Source organism: Sus scrofa, chromosome 14 (genome assembly GCF_054392235.1).
Source record: "Sus scrofa isolate SSC_HxYL_T2T_F1_AM1 chromosome 14, Sscrofa_HxYL_maternal_Yorkshire_Landrace_v2.0, whole genome shotgun sequence".
NCBI classification, from domain to species: domain Eukaryota; kingdom Metazoa; phylum Chordata; class Mammalia; order Artiodactyla; family Suidae; genus Sus; species Sus scrofa.
The window spans coordinates 148,255,089-148,274,153 of NC_139396.1; the positions used below are offsets into that span (position 1 = coordinate 148,255,089).

The following is a 19,065-nucleotide window of genomic DNA, read 5'->3' on the forward strand; positions in this document are numbered from 1 at the left end:
TTTAAAACCATTTTAAAACGTAGAGTTCCGTGTCATTAAGTTCATGCACATTGTTGTTAATCTGTCAACACTACTCATCTGCAGAACTTTTTCATCTCCCCAGACTGAAACTCCATGGCCGTTAAACAATAACTCCTGCTCACTCCTCCCCCAACCCCTGACAGCCCACCTCCTACTTTCTGTCTCTATGAGCTTGGCTACTCTGGGTATCACATATAAGTGGAATATAAGATGTGTGCCCATTTGTGACTGGCTTTTTTCTCCTAGCACAGTAAAGTTCACCCATGTTGTAGCATGTGTCAGAATTTCATTCCTTCTGAAGGCTGAATAATTAATTATCCATTGTATGTATCTATCACATTTTGTCTTTTCACTTATGCATTTGTGGACATTTGTCCTTCCACTTACTATTGTGAGTAATGATGCTATGAACATGGGTGTACAAATATCTGGTCCAGTTCCTGCCTTCATGTCTTTTGTGCATATAGCCAGAAATGGAATTGTTATGTTATATGGTAATTGTATGTTTACTTTTCTGAAGAATTGCCACGGTATGGAAGGGTCATCATTTTGACATTCCTACAAGCAGTATAGAGGGTTCCAAGCTCTCCACATCCTTGTCAACATTAAAAAAACCAGTCATCCTAATGGGTGTGATAAAACCTATATTTTATTTAAAGACTTTATAGTCACTGGTTTTTATTGTTTGTTTATATCAGAGACATGTTCACTGACAGAGCATTTGCTTTGATGAGGTGTCGAATATTTATGAAATTGTGGCTAGCTAGAAAAGCAAATAATGATGGTGTATATAGTATTTAGCTAATAGGAAAACTCAGTCGTGTGTTACATTTCTATTAAAAATTTAAATTATGCGGTTTGATATAGTTTGTAAAAGACTAAAAATTTCCAAGGAATTGTACATGTCAAATGAGATAAAATTTAAGAAGTCATGTCATCCTCATTCTCATTTATCTTACCCACAGTCTTTAATTTTTATCCCACCCTTGGCTTACTTGAAACATTCCCTAAGTAAAGAAACAAATGAAATTCATATACTTGTGTTAAAATGCAGCTAATAAATAAAATAATTGTTTGTTGATTTATTCTAGTCAGTCCAAATCAAAATGCAAGGCCTTGCAAAAAGCCGTGCTCTTTAAGGACGTCGTGTTCTAACTGTACAAGCAACGGCATGGAGTGTATGTGGTGCAGCAGCACAAAGCGGTGTGTCGACTCTAATGCTTACATAATCTCTTTCCCATACGGACAGTGTCTGGAGTGGCAAACTGCCACCTGCTCGCGTGAGTATTTCTCTAGAGCAACTTTTCCTTTGACTGCAACATCAATCACTTTTCTGTGATAGACAAGAGAAATTGAACGTTAGAGGAAGTTTTTTAAAAATGAGAAAAAATATTGTCACTAGTTACAATTAAACATGGCTGGTTACAATTAAAAGCGAGTTTGAAAACTCTTTAATGCTCCAAGCCGCTGATTTATGTCATGCCAGAGCCGTTATTTTGAATTCCATTAAACATCTTACCAAACTATTAACATTTTACCACACTGCTGTCCTCGCAGTCTCTGAGTGTGTATTGAAAACAGCGTAACACCTCATGAACATGCTCCCTTCAAGGATCACATATTGCTTTGCTGTGCTTCTTTAGTGTCCTTTACTCTAGCAGAGTTCCTGTGTCTTCTTTTCCTTACAACTGTGATTTTGTTAGGAATCTATACCAGTTGTTTTGCAGATTTCCCGGTTTGCATTTGTCTAATTGTTTCCTTATGATTAAATTCAAGTTAAGTATTTTTTTTGGAGGGGGGAGACTATCACATCATTGGTGGTGTATCTGCTATAGATGCAGATGCTTAGTCTTGGTGTCACCTGGAGAGTCATGTCAGCAGGCAGCCCTGAACTTGCTGTGGGTTGTGCTTCAGAGGAAGGTCCTGCCCCTAGCTGGTCTCATGTTTTATAAGGACTGGAACACGAGGATGCACCTGAGTCTGTGTTACTGGGTACTGTGTGGTTCTGAGAGGGGCCTTTCTGGCAAAGACAAATTGCGTTAGGATGCCACTGCCAAGCACATTGCATAAAACTGCTGATGGCGCTTGGCAGTCTTGTAGGAATTTGAGACCCTGTGCAGCTACTTTGGCATGGGAGAATGTAGAAGCTAATGGTTTCAGTTAGCTCCTTGCTAGCAGAAAATACATTTTCTCTTTCCACGGTCGCTCCTCTAATGCCGGGGCTAATCAAAAAGATGCCTTTCCAACAGGGATAGTAATTAACTACTTCAAGGAATCTGAATTAGTTTGGATACGTAATAAGAAGGTAGACAGGATTATTTACTTCCACTGCTCCCATCCCTTTACTTCTTAATGCATTCATTTGTTTAGTGTCTGTCTTCTTTTGATTGATCCAAACCACAAGTCCTTTTTTGGGAGTAAGGTGCTTTGCAGGGGCCCAGAACTCACTGTTCTACAACCACAGTTAGTTGCAGAATCACCTCAGATAACATTGGAGTCCAAGTTTATGCACATCCAAAAATCCGTTGTCTGAACAAAGAAAAACATCCATTCATTTGCTAAATCCAGACACAGATAAAATGAGAGGAATATTTTGTTTCTCTTCAATTCCCTACATCCCAGCTCTTGAATGTCTGGGACGCTCATGAGGACCAAAGGACCAGGAGTCCTTAGGTTTGTTTTTTTCGTTTTTCCTCCCAGTACTTTTAACTATAATAAACAGGGTTTGCAATGAGTGAATTCAGTTAACATGTGCCAGGCCCCAAAGGAACTGCAGTTACAGTGCTGTCAAAGAAACAAAGCAGCAGCCATTTGAAGCCCAGCGAAGATTAAATTCAGGCATGTGTTATAGTTGAAAGGTGCTCAATGGGATAGGGAGAAACTGTTTCAGTCTTTATAAGGGAATCTTCCCCTGGGGCTCTTGTCATCTTAATTCTAGTTCTTTTCTCCTAACAGTTGTTTTGAGTTATACACTATTATCTCTTCTCTCATCCTATCTTTGCAGCTATTGGAGGTCCAGTTCCAGTCTTTGCACCAGTTCCCTGGCTTCCCTTTGTTCCTTTCTTTCCTGGAAGTAGCCATTTGCATGTTGCCTAAAAACATGAGACACACACAGCCTGTTTCTGTAATTTTCTTAAGTACCCTCTGGACTGTCTTTTGAGCCCATTGGCTTCCCTGTACTCCTTCCATAGGAGACAGCTACTGGCAACATGACTGTGGTGAAGAAGATTACTGTCCAAGCAGCAACATGCATTGTCTGCCCATACACTCTTCTTTCGGTTCTTCTTTTGCGCTCTCTTGTTTTTCCTCTAAGAGGAAGAGCTGTTTCCTCTAAGAGTAGCATATTTCTGAGGTCACTTTTGATGGGGAGTCTGCTGTTGGGACGCTTGCTCCTAGGATCTAAAAGTCATCGGACAACATGGTTATTCAGTTTTCAGCCCTTCTTGCTCGGATGAGTGACCTTCTCATTCAGAGGTAGCTGCTTTTACCCCAATGTAGGTAGAGAGTTAGGATTGTCCAAAACATTCCATTATTCCCAGAGAGGATGTTTCCTTCCCCTAGTGACCCAGCCAAATCCACATTTATTCCCTATTGAGCACCATTGTTGCTTGAAGAGCTGAGACAAGGCAGTAATTGTCACAATGTGTCCTGGAACTTGTAGGCTGCCGATGTTATATACCTTTGTTCTCCCAGGCTCTTGGCATCAACTGGAGAGGTGTTCTTGGGATGGGCTCGCCATATTCGATCCCTGGCCTGGGAACTTCCATAGGCAACAGGTGCGGCTGCAAAAGAAAGCAAAAATAAGCTATATTGGGAGTTCCCATCATGGCGCAGTGGTAATGAATCCAACTAGAAACCATGAGGTTTCGGGTTTAATCCCTGGCCTCGCTCAGTGGGTTAAGGATCTGGTGTTGCCGTGAGCTGTGGTGTAGGTTGCAGATGCGGCTCGGATTTTGCATTGCTGTGTCTGTGGCGTAGGCTGACAGCTATAGCTCTGATTCGACCCCTAGCCTGGAAACCTCCATATGCTGTGGGTGCGGCCTTAAAAAGCAGCAAAAAAAAAAAAAAAAAAAAAAAAGTGGATGCTTCTGGAAAAGATTAGGGGTGCTGATTAGGAAAAGGGTACAAGGGAGGCAAAGTTCCGCTTCTAGGCTGGATGCAGTTACAGAGTATTATTTATTTACAGTAATTGTTTAATTTTATTATTATTATTATTATTTTGTATTTTTCTTAGGGCTGCACCCGTGGCATTTGGAGGTTCCAGGCTAGGGGTCAAATTGAAGCTGTATCTGCCGGCCTACACCACAGCCACAGACGTGGGATCTGCACCTTGTCTGCGATCTACACCACAGCCCACGGCAATGCTGGATCCTTAACACACGGATCCAGGCCAGAGATCGAACCTGCATCTTCATGGATATCAGTTGGGCTTGTTACCACTGAGCCACGACAGGAACTCCCATTTACGATAATTTATTAATCTCGCATTTTTCTTTATGTACTTCTCTGTATGTGTGTTAAATTTCACCATGAAAAAGACTAAATAAAAGGTAGGGGAAATGGAACTTGGAAAGTCTCCAAACTCTGAAAGTCTTAAAAACTTGCTAAAAATTATTTAGAGTTAAGTCTTGGTTGTCTTCTCGGTTGACAAATATTTTATTTCATTCTTTCCTTCTCATTTATTCATCTTTTGGAAAATAGTCTTCAGTAATTCTTTCCAAATGAATTTGTGGTTAGTAAACTTTTTGAGTTTTTGCATGGCTGAAAGTGCATTTTTCATGTTCAAGTGAATGATTAAATGGCTGGATGGGGTGTTCAAATAATTCTTTCCTTAGAACATGTAACATTTGGTGTTGTAGATGAGAATTTTCACGCCAAGCTAATTTGCATTCCTTCATGAGACATCTTTTTTTAAAATTTATTATTATTATTATCACTATTTTTTTGGCTGTACCCGTGGCATATGGAAGTTTCCGGGCTGGAGATGGAATTCAAGCCAAAGCTGCAACCTGTGCCACAGCTGCGGCAATGCCAGGTCCTTAACACTGTGCCAGGCCAGGGACAGAACCCATGCCACTGCAGACAGCACTGGACCCTGAAACATTTTCTTAAGCCACGTCATCTGTTGAGTGGCACCTGGGTTGTTTCCATGTCTTGGCTATTGTAAATAGTGTCACTATGAACGTTGGGGTGCGTGTGTCTTTTCAAATTAATATTTTTTGTCTTTTCTGGATATGTGCCCAGGAGTGGGATTGCTGGATCATATGGTAGCTCTATTTTTAGTTTTTAAGGAACCTCCATACTGTTTTCTTTAGTGGCTGCACCAATTTCCGTTCCAGCTAACAGTGTAAGAGAGTTCCCTTATTTCCACACCCTCTCTAGCATTCATTATTTGTAATCTTTTTGATGATAGCCATCCCGATTGGTGTGAAGTGGTGCCTCATTCTGGTTTTGATTTACATCTCTCTGCTGATTAGTGATGTTGATCATCTTTTCACGTGCTTGTTTATCTCTGTGCCTCTTGGAGAATTGTCTGTTTAGGTCTTCTGCCCATTTTAGATTGCATTGTTTCTTATTTTTGGTATTAAACTATCTCAGCTGTTTGTATATTTTCACTATTAACTGTTTGTTGGTCACATTGTCTGAAAATATTTTCTCCTATTCTGTAGGTTGTATTTGTGTTTTGTTGATTTTGTGTGTGTGTGTTTTTGCAGTAGCTTGTAAGTTTGATTAGGTCCTCTTGTTTATTTTTGCTTTTAATTCTTTTGCCTTGGGAGATGGCTCTAAGAAAATATTGCTATGATTTATGTTAGAGAATGTTTTCCTTATGTTCTCTTCTAGGAATTTTATACTATCATGTCTTATATTTAGATTTTTAAACCATTTTGCGTTTATTTTTATATGTGATCTAAGGGAGTGTTCTAATTTCACTGATTTACATGTAGCTGTCCAGTTTTCCCAGCAACACTTGTGAAGGGACTGTCTTTTCTCCATTTTATATGCTTGCTTCCTTTGTCATAGATAAATTGGCAGTAGATGTGTGTAAGTTTATTTCTGGGCTCTCTGTTCTGTTCCATGTGTCTGTTTTTGTGCCAGTCCACACTATTTTGATTATTATAGCTTTGTGGAATTTCTGAAGTCTGAGAAAGTTGTGCCTCCAGCTTTGATCTTTTTCCTTAGGATTGCTTTGGAAATTCTGGGTCTTTTGTGGTTTTGTATGAATTTTAGGATTATTTATTATACTTTTGTGAAAAATATCATGGTCCTTTTGATAGGGATCACATTCCATCTTTAGATTTCTTTGGATGGTATGGTCATGTTAACAATATTAATTCTTCCGATCCAAGAGCATGGGATATCTGTTCATTTCTTTGAATCAGCTTCAGTTTCCTTTACAGTGTTTTATAGTTTTCCGTGTATAGGTCTTTCACCTCCTCGATTAAGTTTATTCCTAGGTATTTTATTTTATTTTTTTGATGCAATTTTAAGCAGGATTTTTTTTCACTTTCTCTTTCCGATATTTCATTGTTAGTATAAAGAAAAGCAACGGATTTCTGTATGTTAATCTTCTATCCTACTGCCTTGCTGAATTCATTTATTAGTTCTCATAGTTTTTGTGTGGCGTATTTACAAATCATTCTCTATATAGAGTACAATGTCATCTGCAAATAGTGACAATTTTACCTCCTCTTTCCAATTCTTATCTATTGCTGTGGCTAGGACTTCCAACATTATGTTGACTAGAAGTGGTGAAAGTGGCCATGCTTGTCTTGTTCCTGAATTTAGTGGGAAAGTTTTCAGCTTTTCACCATTGATTATTATGTTGGCTGTGGGTTTGTTCTAAATGGCTTTATTATGTTGAGATATGTTCCCTCTTTACCTACTTTGTTGAGAGTCTTTATCATGGATGTTGAATTTTATCAACTGCTTTTTCTGCATCTGTTGAAATGATCATGTGGTTTTTGTCCTTTTTTGTTGATCTGATGTTTCATATTGATTGATTTGCATATGTTGAACTATCAACCCTGGAATGAATCTGGCTTTATTGTGGTATATGATTCTTTTTTATGTATTGTTGGATTTGGTTTTCTAGTTTGTTTGTTTTTTTTGAGAATTTTTACATCCATATTCATCAAAGATATTAGCCTGCAATTTTCTTTCTTTGTAGTGTCTTTATTTGATTTGCTATCAGGGTGATGATGACTTCATAGAATGACTTGGGAGTGTTTTCTCCTCTTCAAGCTTTTGGAATGGTTTGAAGGGGACTGGCAAGAGTTCTTCTTCATCTGCTTGGTAGAATGTCCCAGTGAAGCCATCAGGTTCTGGACTTTAGTTTGCAGAGAGTATTTTTTAAATTACAGATTCTATTTAACTTCTAGTGATCAGTCTGTTCAAGTTATCTGTTTCTTCTTGACTCAAATTTGATAGGCTATATATTTCTAGAAACTTGTCCATTTCATCTAGGTTGTCCCAATTGGTTGGCATATAACTGTTCATATTTATCTGACTTTTTCTCTTACTCTCTTATAACTTTTTGTATTTCTGCAGTATCAGTTGTTATTTCTCATCTTTCATTTCTTATTTCATTTATTTGGATACTCTCTCTTTTCTTCATGGTTAGCCTGGCTAGAGGTTTTTCAAATTTTTTTTTTTTTATCTTTTCAAAATCCAGCTCTTGGTTTTATCTATCTTTTCTACTGTTTTTTTTTTTTTTTAAATCTTTATTTTATTTATTTCCTTTCTGATCTTTACTATTTCCTTCCTTCCTTCTGCTGGCTTGAGGTTTGCTTATTCTTCTTTTTCTAATTCTTTTAGGTGGTAGATTGGGTTGTTTATTTGAGATTTTTCTTTTTTGTCTTTTTGCCATTTCTTGGGCCACTCCCATGGCATTTGGAGTTTCCCAGGCTAGGGGTTGAATTGGAGCTGTAGCCACCATCCTACACCAGAGCCACAGCTATGTGGGATCCAAGCTGCATCTGCGACGTACACCAGAGCTCACAGCAATGCTGGATCCTTAACCCACTGAGCAAGGCCAGGGATCGAACCCTCAACCTCATGGTTCCTAGTCGGATTTGTTAACCACTGTGCCACAACGGGAACTCCGTATTTGAGATTTTTCTTGTTCCTTGAGAAAGGCCCACATCATTGTGAACTTCCCTCTTAAAACTGCTTTTGCTACTTCCCATAGATTTTGTAAGGTTGTGTTTTCATTGTCATTTGTTTGAAGTATTTTCTGCTTTCCTTATTGACCCATTGGTGTTTTTTGTAGCATAGTCTTCATGAAGTGATCATTTTTTTTTTCCCTCCCATTTTCTTTTCTGTCATTTATTTTTAGATTCATGCCATTGTGGTCAGAAAAGGTGTTTGAAATAATTTCTGTCATCTTAAATTTGTTGTGGCTTGTTTTGCCTACTAGTGTGTGTTTTGTCCTAGAGAACGTTCCATGCACACTTGAGAATAATGTATATTACGGTTTTTTTTGGATGTAATGTCCTGTGGATATCAATTAGGTCCAAATGTTCTATGTGTCATTTAGGTTCTCTGTTACCTTATTGATTTTCTGTCTGGAAGATGTATCCATTTATGTCAGAAGGGTATTAACAGTTTCCTACTATTATTGTATTTCTTTTAATTTTTGGCTTTATGTCTGTTAGTATTTGTTTTATGTATTTAGGTGTGGCTATATTGGGTGCATATATATTAACAGCTGTAACATCCTCTTCTTTTTTCAATCCCTTTACCATTATATAGTATCTTTCTTTGTCTTTATGCACTTTGTTTTAAACTATGTTTTGCCTGATATGATCATTGTTAGTCCTGCTTTCTTGTCATTTCCATTTGCATGGACAACCCCTCACTTTCAATCTATGTGTATGTTCATTGTTTATTTGGACTATACCCTAAACTGAGTCTCTTGTAGACAGTATATTATAAGTTCTTGATTTTTACTCCAATCTGCCACTGTCTGTGTTTTGACCAGAGCATTTAATCTGCTGACATTTAAGGTAATTATTGATAAGTATGCATTTATTGCCATTTTAAACATTGTTTTCCATTTTGTAGTTGATTTTGTAGTTCTGTGTTAATTTCTTTTTGTTTTTCCACTTGTGTTTTGATGGTTTTCTTTTGTATTATGTTTAAGTTTCTTTCTTTTTATTTTTGTGAATTTATTGTATTTTTTACTTTGTTATTATCCTGGTTTTCAAGTGTGTTAAACCATAACTCTTAAACCATATCCACTTGCTTTAGACATCCCCATACAAGTTTAAATACATTCTAAAAAATCTGCATTCTTTTTACTCCTCTTCCCCACATTTTGTGATTTTGATCTTCTACTTTATATCTTCATGTTTATCCTTTTGCTGTTAATTGTAGTTATAATAATAATAATAATAATAATTATTATTATTATTATTATTTAATGGCTACACCTTTGGCATATGGAAGTTACTAGGCTGGGGATTGAATCTGAGCTTTAGCTTCAACCTTTGCTCCAGCTGTGGCAATACTGGATCCTTTGACCCACTGCACTGGGCTGAAGATTAACCCAAACCTCTGCTGTGACCCACGCTGTGGCAGTCAGATTCTTTACACACTGTGCCACAGTGGAAACTCCTATAATTGCTTTTACAAAAAATTTTAGTTTGTTTTTTCATCTATGTAGTGAATTATTTAATTGATCTTCAATTCTGTTATATTTTTGTCTTTCTTGTTGTGATTTTCCTTTCCTATAGATTCTTGCTTTTTTCCCATTTAGATAAGACCTTTCAATTTTTTTTTTTTTAGGTTGAGTTTAGTATTACTGTATTCTTTTAGTTTTTGCTTGTCTGAGAAACTCTTTATCTCTCCTTTTATTCTAAATGATATTCTTGCTGAGTGGAGTATCCTAGGTTGCTGGTTTTTCCCTTTGTAGAAGTCCAGTGAGATGGCAGCTGTTAGCATTTGTCTCTCTATGCCCTGATTGCTAGGAAGCCAGCAGGCTCACGTTCCTCATGAATAGAGTTCGGGCTCTTCCAGTCCCTCTATCTGTCTTGGTGCTCCTCCCAGCTTGCAAGAGGACTTTGCACAGCAAGGATCTGCTTGTGCATACCCTCATTCCTTCACAGATTGCTCCTAGCAGCGCCAGTTCTCTCCCAATGCCCTTTCTCCCCTGTTCTACTCAGTTATTTGGAGATCCTTTCTTACAGCTTTGGTTGTATAAGAGATATTGTGCTAGTTTCAGTTGGTTTTTCTGTGAAAGTTGTTCCACTTGTAGATACATTTTTAATTTGTTTGTGGAAGGAGGTGAGCTCCATGTTCTCCTACTCTGTCATCTTGGTCCACCTCCAAGCTCCATATCTCCAAAATGTATTTGTGTTTTCCATATCTTTGTTTGCTAAGTGAAATTCAGATATTTCTTCCTTTTTTATTTTTTTTTATTTTTTTTAAATTTGGAGCTTTTTATCCAGTTAAAGTGATTTTTTTGAGAACCTAGTAATTTACTGTAAAAGTTGAAAGTCCATTTTTGAAAGGTAAATTAAACATGATTAACTATTTGAACACAGGCATGAACTGCATTTTTACTGCTGCTGGACTAAATAATGATTACTACTGCTGGTGAGGTTGTCAGCTAGACATACAAGGGTCAGTTCTTCAGTCTTGCTTTGGCATCTCTTTTTTTTGATCTTTTACTTCTTTTGTTTTCTTGATTGTTATAAAGTCTTATTTTTTATTTCTGCAGTTTTTTTCCTTGAGCAGTTAGTCTAGTCTGCTGGATTTTTCATTTCCATAGGTCTTTCTTTCACTGTTATGTCTGTTGTCACATTTACCTTCCCTGTGGCTATATATAGCTCATTTGAGCTGATGATGTCTATTAGCAGTTACTTTTGTTCCACAGCTTTTAAAACTATATGCCCTGTGCCTCCTTACTGGGAAGAGGGGCATTTTACTTTGCCTTAAGGAGCCCTTGTGTTTTTTGGAATTAGTATTTACTTGGCTGTGACCCACTTTTTGTGAAAAACAAACCCCTTCTCTATTACATTTAATTCTTTTTTATGTTTTTAACCAACATTTATTAGGCAGCGAGGAAATGCCAGAAAATAAAATAGTAATGAAGATGACATGCTTGCCCAAAATCCAAGTGCTTTTAGCATCAGAGTGTTACCATTTCAAAGATGTCAGCTTCTGAACAATGGTTGTATCATGTTTTGCCTCTACCTTTATATCTTTTTAGTATGGATTATATGCATTAGACTTAGATTTTTGTACTACATGTATCTAGTTATTCACTTTACATTTGACAGTAGTAAGTCTTTAAAACCATTTTTATAGTTATAAATAAAACTGTATTAGAAATGGTCTAAGTTTTATGTTACTTTTAGAAAGTTATTTCAATGATCAATTGAGGTTTTTTCTTTTTCTTTTTTTACTAAGTGAAACTTGGAAAGTTTTCTTCATAAATGAGAACAAACCCCCCAAATGTCTTCTGAAGTAGTTGTATTTTGTATTCCACCAGTAATGAGTCAAATTCCCTGTTTCTTCACATTCTACATACTTGTGAGCATTTGGTATTGTCAGTGTTTTGGTTTTTGGCCATTCTAATAGGTGTAGAATAGTATCTCATTGTTTTAGTTTGCAGTCCCCTAATCACAAATGATGTGGAGTATCTTTTCGAACTTGCCATCTGTATCTTTTATGAGAAGTCTGTTCAGGTCTTTTGCCCGTTTCATTTTTTTCTTTTTGAAGTATAGTTGATTTACAGTATTAGTTTCAGGTATACAACATAGTGATTCAATATTTTTATAAATCATACTCCACCTAACAATATTACAAAATAATGGCTACGTTTCCCTGTGCTATACAGTATATCCTATTGCTTATGTATTTTATACAACATGGTTTATATCTCTTAATCACATATCCCTATCTTGTACCTCCCCACTTCCCTGTCCTTTTTTTTTTTTTTTTTTTTTTTTTTTTTTTTTGTCTTTTTGCCATTTCTTGGGCTGCTCCCACGGCATGTGGAGATTCCCAGGCTAGGGGTCGAATCGGAGCTATAGCTGCCAGCCTGTGCCAGAGCCACAGCACCATGGGATCTGAGCCGCGTCTGCAGCCTACACCACAGCTCATGGCAATGCTGGATCCTTAACCCACTGAGCAAGGTCAGGGATCGAACCCGCAACCTCATGGTTCCTAGTTGGATTCGTTAACCACTGTGCCACGACGGGAACTCCCTCTGCCCATTTTTAAAAATTAGGTTTTTTTTTTTTTTTTTTTTTTTTGGTCTTTTTGCCATTTCTTGGGCCGTCCCCATGGCATATGGAGTTTCCCAGGTTAGGGGTCGAATTGGAGCTGCAGCCGCTGGCCTACGCTACAGCCACAGCAACGCAGGATCTTAGCTGCGTCTGAGACCTACACCACAACTCACGGCAACGCCGGATCCTTAACCCACTGAGCAAGGCCAGGGATCAAACCCGCAACCTCATGGTTCCTAGTCGGATTCGTTAACCACTGTGCCATGAAGGGAACTCCAAAATTAGGTTTTTTTATTATCGTTTTAAAAGTTCTTTGTATATTTTGAAATATAATCCTTTATCAGATGTGTATTTTTCAGATATTTTCTTACATTCTATGACTTGTCTACTCATTCTTTTGGCAGTATCTTTTGTGGAGCAGAAATTGAAATTTTAGCAAAGTCTAGTTTATCAGTTCTTTTACAAATTGTACTTTTCTTGTCAAACTGAAACATCCTCATTAAACCCATGGTCATCTAGATTTTCTTATACGTTATATTCTAGAAACTATTATCATTGTGTTTCCACAGCTCATCTCTTCTTGTCTGCTGTCTTTAGCTTATCAATCATAGTTGTTTTAAATTCCTGGTCTGAAAATTCCAGCATTCCTCCCATGTCTGGTCTGATACTTGCTCTGTCTCTTCAGATTGCACTTTTTTGCCTTTTGGTATTTCATGTAGTTTTTTTCCTTGATGGACAGATAATGATGTAGGAGTAAAAGAAACTGCTGTAAATAGGCCTTTAATGATGTAGTAGTAGGGTGTCAGGGAGGGGAAGTATTCTCCTGGCCTATGATTGCATCTCAGCCTGTTGATGAGCCTGTGCCCTGTACTGTGCTTTGAATTTCGCTTGTGTTTCTCAGTTTTTTTCCCCTTCTTTTAGGTGGTACATGATGGCTGGAGGGAGTTGTAGTTGCATATTTCTCTTACCCCATAAGGAATGCTAGAGCAGACTGGAGTTAAGTATTTTTCTCTAACTGGGACAGCTAGGCTCTGATAAAACTCCAGAAGTACCGGCTCTGTTAAGTTGTTTCTTCAGTCATTTTTAAGAATGGTGCTCTGGCATATTTCAAAGTGGTTCTCTTTTCCCTCCCTGTGCTACAAGTACAAGGGAGTTTTTCTTCGCTCTTTGCTGTGAGAACCTTTCAGAGCTTCTGGAGGTAAAAGTCACAAAAACGTGTGTGTGGATTCTCACATAACTGGGTCCCTTGCAGATCTGAACTCTCAGAATTGTCCACACAGAGCTTCCAACAATTCACTAGTTACATTTCAGATTTTCTTTCTTCCTTTTTAGGGCCACACCTGCGGCACATGGAAGTTCCCAGGCTATCGAAGCTGCAGCTGCTGGCCTGCAACACAGCCACAGTAACACGGATCCAAGCTGCGTCTGTGACCTACACCACAGCTCACAGCAACGCTGGATCTTTAACCCTCGCCAGGGATCAAACCCGTATCCTCATGGATACTAGTCGTGTTCTTAACCCCTGAGTCCTGATGAGAACTCCCAGTACGGGTTTTCTTACCATGCGACTGGATCCTGCAGAAGCTTCTATGCCAGTAAATCACGATTCTCTGTATTTTGCTGTCTGTCTCCCATTTTGGGTACTCTGGTTTGCCCTGTGGCCTCACTTCTCTGGTGGATTTAAGAAGCATTGTTGGTGTTTCAGTATTTGCTGCTTTTTTCTTTTTATTAGAATAAAGTGGTGACTTCTAAGCTCCCTCCATGCTGGATTGGAAATCACAAGTTTCCAGTAATAATTTGTGCCTAATTTCCTACAGACTGATTTTTTTTTCAAATTCTTACACATTTCAGAAATCACACTGAATATTTTACAAGTTAATGTTTCAAAAGCCATAAATAAAATAAAATAAAATAAAATTTCTCTAGTTACTTGTAGCTAATACACAGTCTCTATCCATAACTTATGAAAAATAGCACAGCCTACCAAAGCTTTCCTGTGTTATTGTTTTCTGTAAGAAAAAGAAAAACATTAGAGGTTTTCAGTTTTTTAGTTTAAATTACACAATAATAAATATTTTGTTAATCTTTTAGCAGTTCACCAAACTTGCCTTACTTTATGTAATAATTTCATATCTAAAATAAAATCTAAGAGAATAGAATGTTACTCTGAACATGAGATTTTGTTACTCATATTAAAGCATAAAACTGATACATAAACAGAACCTTAGCTTGTAATTCGGTGTAAGAAACCCAGGATTCTTTCATCTAAGATTTCCCCAGCTATTTGAAAATCAGTAACAAGAATGTTGTATTTGAGAATAGGTTAGGTTTAATTTGTACATTATGGTTTGTCAAGACATTTGATTGGTTATATTTCTTAAAAAGATAATCCTAAATTGAAGTTTACTTTCCTAGGAGATATGAATACATCATAGAAAGCCTAGATTTACTTTGGGTGAGACTTACTAAAGATTTATTTTAGTTCATTACATGATAGTAAATAATTGGAATGTCAAGATGGCATACCTAATATGATGTTTTCCATTATTTCTCATTGATTTCATAGCAACTCAGTATAGTTTTGAAGACAATTAGAATTATCAAGCCAGCAATACTCTGGACCAGCTACAATCATATATATATAGGAGAAATATTTCAAAGCGAAAAGTCTAAGGAAAGTTATGGTAACATATAAAATGTTCAGTTATCTAAGGATATTTTAAATGAAGTGTTGTTTAACACTATATATTGCTGAAAAAATTTTGTAAAAAAGTATGTTCATATCATTGAATTATTTATGGGGTTAACATTAATCATATGTGTTCAGTGAATCAAAGAATATTCTTCCTTTTATATTTACTATTAAGGGGATATAAGAAATGCTAGGCATTCTTTACTTTCTTACATCCAGTCTCTGAAATGCTCAGCACTCAAGAAATTCATAACAACAAACCATATTGTAATTGATGAATTCTTTAATCCAATATTCTATTAGCCCGGCAAAATCTACTATATTGAGTTTCTGATATTTGCTGAGAAGCTTGGGCCATTCTTATTTGCAGCCATGTGAGGGACATTTTGGTCTCTAGTAATATTAAAACACTGAGTGGCAATTAAGTTATTGCCATTGCAACAGTGAAATTGAGCCTGTCAGAAGTCCACTTTTTTTTTTTTTTTTCCCCTCCGAGGTTTTTCTAGCATGTGACTAGAAGACATCACCCACAGTACTTTATACCTATGCACTATCTTCTATGGATAAACTATTCCCAAGACAAAGTGTGCCTTTTCTAGCAAAATATCAGTAAAAATAAAGTCTCAGGCCAATATAGGATACTGTGATTGATAATTGAAAATCTGAATCATCACATCACAGCTATTGTGAATATGATGGCAGACTGCAATATCTTCCTCCTTGGAAAAGCCATCACAGTATTTATAGGCTTTGTTGAAGTGCGCAGGCGTCATTTAAACAAAACAGGTTGAACTTCATTGAGGGAGTCTTGTGATATTTTGCATCCCTGAAAGTCAGAGAGAGAGAGTTGCCTGCTAAAGCAGAGTATCCAGTTTCCATATTCCCATTCAGTTTTACTCTTTGAGATTGAGTATACTCATCAGATGATAATAAATACTAGTACTTTGGGGCCTTGGGAAGAGCATTATCTATGAGAGACAGTCCACATGGGGTTCAGCCATCTCAGGAAACATATAGGCCTCATTTACACTGGACATTCACAGATAGATGCATATTTTTCTTTGCAGGTCCTCACTGACAGGACAATAACAGCCAACATTGCTCTACATCACAGACAATAGTAAATGTGATCTTTAGGCCCCTGAATCAGTTTCCAGGAGGCCCTAATACTGGCAAAGTTCTCAGCAGTCTTTAAGGGGTGACTTCATTTTTCTCCATATCATGGTACCAAACCTTTTTTCACTCTTACGTCAGCCCATTCATCTCCTTTTTGTTTATATGTTTTTCTTGCTTTTAAAGTAATTGCTATCTCTACAAAAGATGTTTACATTAACTATAGATGACCTTTGACTGTCCTTTTTTTGGTTCCTATTTTCCATTAGCTTTCAATTCTATTTGAATATCAACTCATATAACATATTTGTTAATGTTCCTGCCATGCAGCTCAAAATTGCTCTGGATTGAGAACCTGTGGACAATGTTTGGAACAGCCTGGGTGTGGATGGTGCAATGATCCCAGTAATACAGGAAGAGGACACTGCATTGAAGGGTCTTCTCGGGGGCCAATGAAGCTTGTTGGAATGCATAATAATGAGATGGCTCTTGACACCAGTCTTTGTCCTAAAGAGAAGAACTATGAGTGGTCCTTTATCCAGTGTCCAGGTAATAGGAACGTGATGAAAGCATTTTAGTTTCTGCTTAAGAACACCAAGAATTATTTTTCCTTTCCTGTTATAAATAAGATTTATTAAAAAAACAATGAAAATTAGGCTCAAATTTAAAAGATTGAAAAAATTATTTCCTATGTTCCTCTTTGTTGTGTATGTGGTATTATGCTTGGAATCATTAAATAGGCTAACCAGATACACAACATGTCATTATTAGATTTGGTTTCATGTGAACTGTTAAAAGGAAGCAGTATTGTCTTCATACCTAATTTCTACCCCGTAGTGTAATCTTTTATTGTTTATAATATTATAATATCTTAGAATTCAAAGGCAACTCAGAAGATCCAGTCAAGCTTCATGCTATGTATGGGACTATTCTGTATAATATCCATGATAGAACAAGTTGTCCTTTGGTATTCGCTACCATTCAATTTTGAATGCCAGTAAAGTGTTTAGGGTTTTTAAAATAGGAAGTCTGTTCTTATATCAAATAAATCAACCTTCTTGAAAAATTAATTTATTCAACATATTTTATTGAGTGCCTACTATGTGCAAAGAGTGTTTTAAGTGCTAGACACGTAACAATTAAAAATTAATACTAAAATCACTGCATTAATTGAGCCTGTGTTCTAATTGAAATTAATAAAATAAATTACACACATGGATATGCCTATATGAAGTTAGATGGTGATAAGTGCTATTAAGTAAGCAAGGAAGGGGGATAAAGCTTGCAATTTAAAATAGAATGGTAAGGGAAGATCTCACTGAGAAGTAATGACTATTAAAAACCTAAGATAGTTGAGGGAGTGAATCGTGGGGCTGTCTGGGGAAATTGTGTTTCAGAAGAGGTAACATTCTAACACAGAGACTTGGATGAGATAGTTTATTTGGGAAATGAACCTTGGAATCACAAGTGAGGGAATAGAGAATTTCAGAGAAGGGAGATTAAGTTGGCTAATATATTGGGAAATTTGAACTTGACCCACCAGAGACCTGTGAAGACCTATGAAGAATGCTCTTCTGAGTTAACCAACTGAGGGCCTGGGAGGGTGGGGCATTTATCCACTAACTCTCTTCCACTGCTGGTTGAGGCAATGCCTCTGGGCTATTGTACTTCTGAGCTGTGCTGAAATATCTGATTAATAGCTGAACTTATCCTGATATCAGTGAACATTCTGAGGCAGAAAAGTAGGGAGATACTGTTGAACTTGCTTTAGGTGAGGCACTGGCAGTGTGCTGCCCTGAAACCAAAAAGACTAAGGGAATGTGGCGTATGGTGCAACAGTACCTTCTTTTTTTTATATTGTTATTATTTTATTTTATTTTCCCACTGTACAGCAAGGGGATCAAGTTATCCTTACATGTATACATTACATTTTTTTTCCCCACCTTTTGTTCTGTTGCAACATGAGTATCTAGGCATAGTTCTCAATGCTACTGAGCAGGATCTCCTTGTAAATCTAAGTTGTGTCTGATAACTCCAAGCTCCCGATCCCTCCCACTCCCTCCCTCTCCCATCAGGCAACCACAAGTCTCTTCTCCAAGTCCATGATTTTCTTTTCTGTGGAGATGTTCATTTGTGCTGGATATTAGATTCCAGTTATAAGTGATATCATATGGTATTTGTCTTTGTCTTTCTGGCTCATTTCACTCAGTATGAGATTCTCTAGTTCCATCCATGTTGCTGCCAATGGCATTATGTCATTCTTTTTTATGGCTGAGTAGTATTCCCTTGTGTATATATACCACCTCTTCCAAATCCAATCATCAATGGTCTTTTGGGTTGTTTCCATGTCCTGGCTATTGTGAATAGTGCTGCAATGAACATGCGGGTGCATGTGTCTCTTTTAAGTAGAGTTTTGTCCGGATATATGCCCAAGAGTGGGATTGTGGGGTTATATGGAAGTTCTATGTATAGATTTCTAAGGTATCTCCATACTGATCTCCATAGTGGCTGTACCAGTTTACATTCCCACCAACAGTGCAGGAGGGTTCCCTTTTCTCTACACCCCCTCCAGCACTTGTTATTTGTGGATTTATTAATGATGGCCATTCTGACTGGTGTGAGGTGGTATCTCATGGTAGTTTTGATTTGCATTTCTCTTATAATCAACGATGTTGAGCATTTTTTCATGTGTTTGTTGGCCATCTGTATATCTTCTTTGGAGAACAGTCTATTCAGGTCTTTTGCCCATTTTTCCATTGATTGATTGGCTTTTTTGCTGTTGGGTTGTATAAGTTGTTTATATATTCTGGAGATTAAGCCCTTGTCAGTTGCATCATTTGAAACTATTTTCTCCCATTCTGAAAGTTGTCTTTTTGTTTCCTTTGCTGTGCAAAAGCTTTTCAGTTTGATGAGGTCCCATGGGTTTATTTTTGCTCTAATTTCTATTGCTTTGGGAGACTGACCTGAGAAAATATTCATGATGTTGATGTCAGAGAGTGCAGCAAT

The 19,065-nt window shown here is 37.3% G+C and overlaps 1 protein-coding gene and 1 long non-coding RNA gene across 10 annotated transcripts in view; one reads left to right on the forward strand and one right to left on the reverse strand.

Moving 5' to 3' along the window:
* The window catches only part of ATRNL1 (attractin like 1), a 770,027-nt gene that overhangs the window by 176,190 nt on the left and 574,772 nt on the right, over window positions 1-19,065 (forward strand). For 8 of the 9 annotated variants that reach the window (XR_014826351.1, XR_014826350.1, XR_014826353.1 and 5 more), the window contains 2 exons: window positions 1,113-1,301; window positions 16,390-16,608. Coding sequence is in view for 4 of the 9 variants with exons in the window: in XM_084994465.1 (XP_084850591.1) it covers window positions 1,113-1,301; window positions 16,390-16,608 (408 nt within the window). In the remaining 5 variants the exon portion in view is untranslated. The remainder of the gene's footprint in view (window positions 1-1,112; window positions 1,302-16,389; window positions 16,609-19,065) is intronic. The other variant, XM_084994463.1, reaches the window with a different exon arrangement.
* LOC146397080 (uncharacterized) overlaps window positions 1-19,065 on the reverse strand; it is a 412,496-nt gene that overhangs the window by 159,882 nt on the left and 233,549 nt on the right. The gene's annotated exons all lie outside the window — the stretch shown is intronic.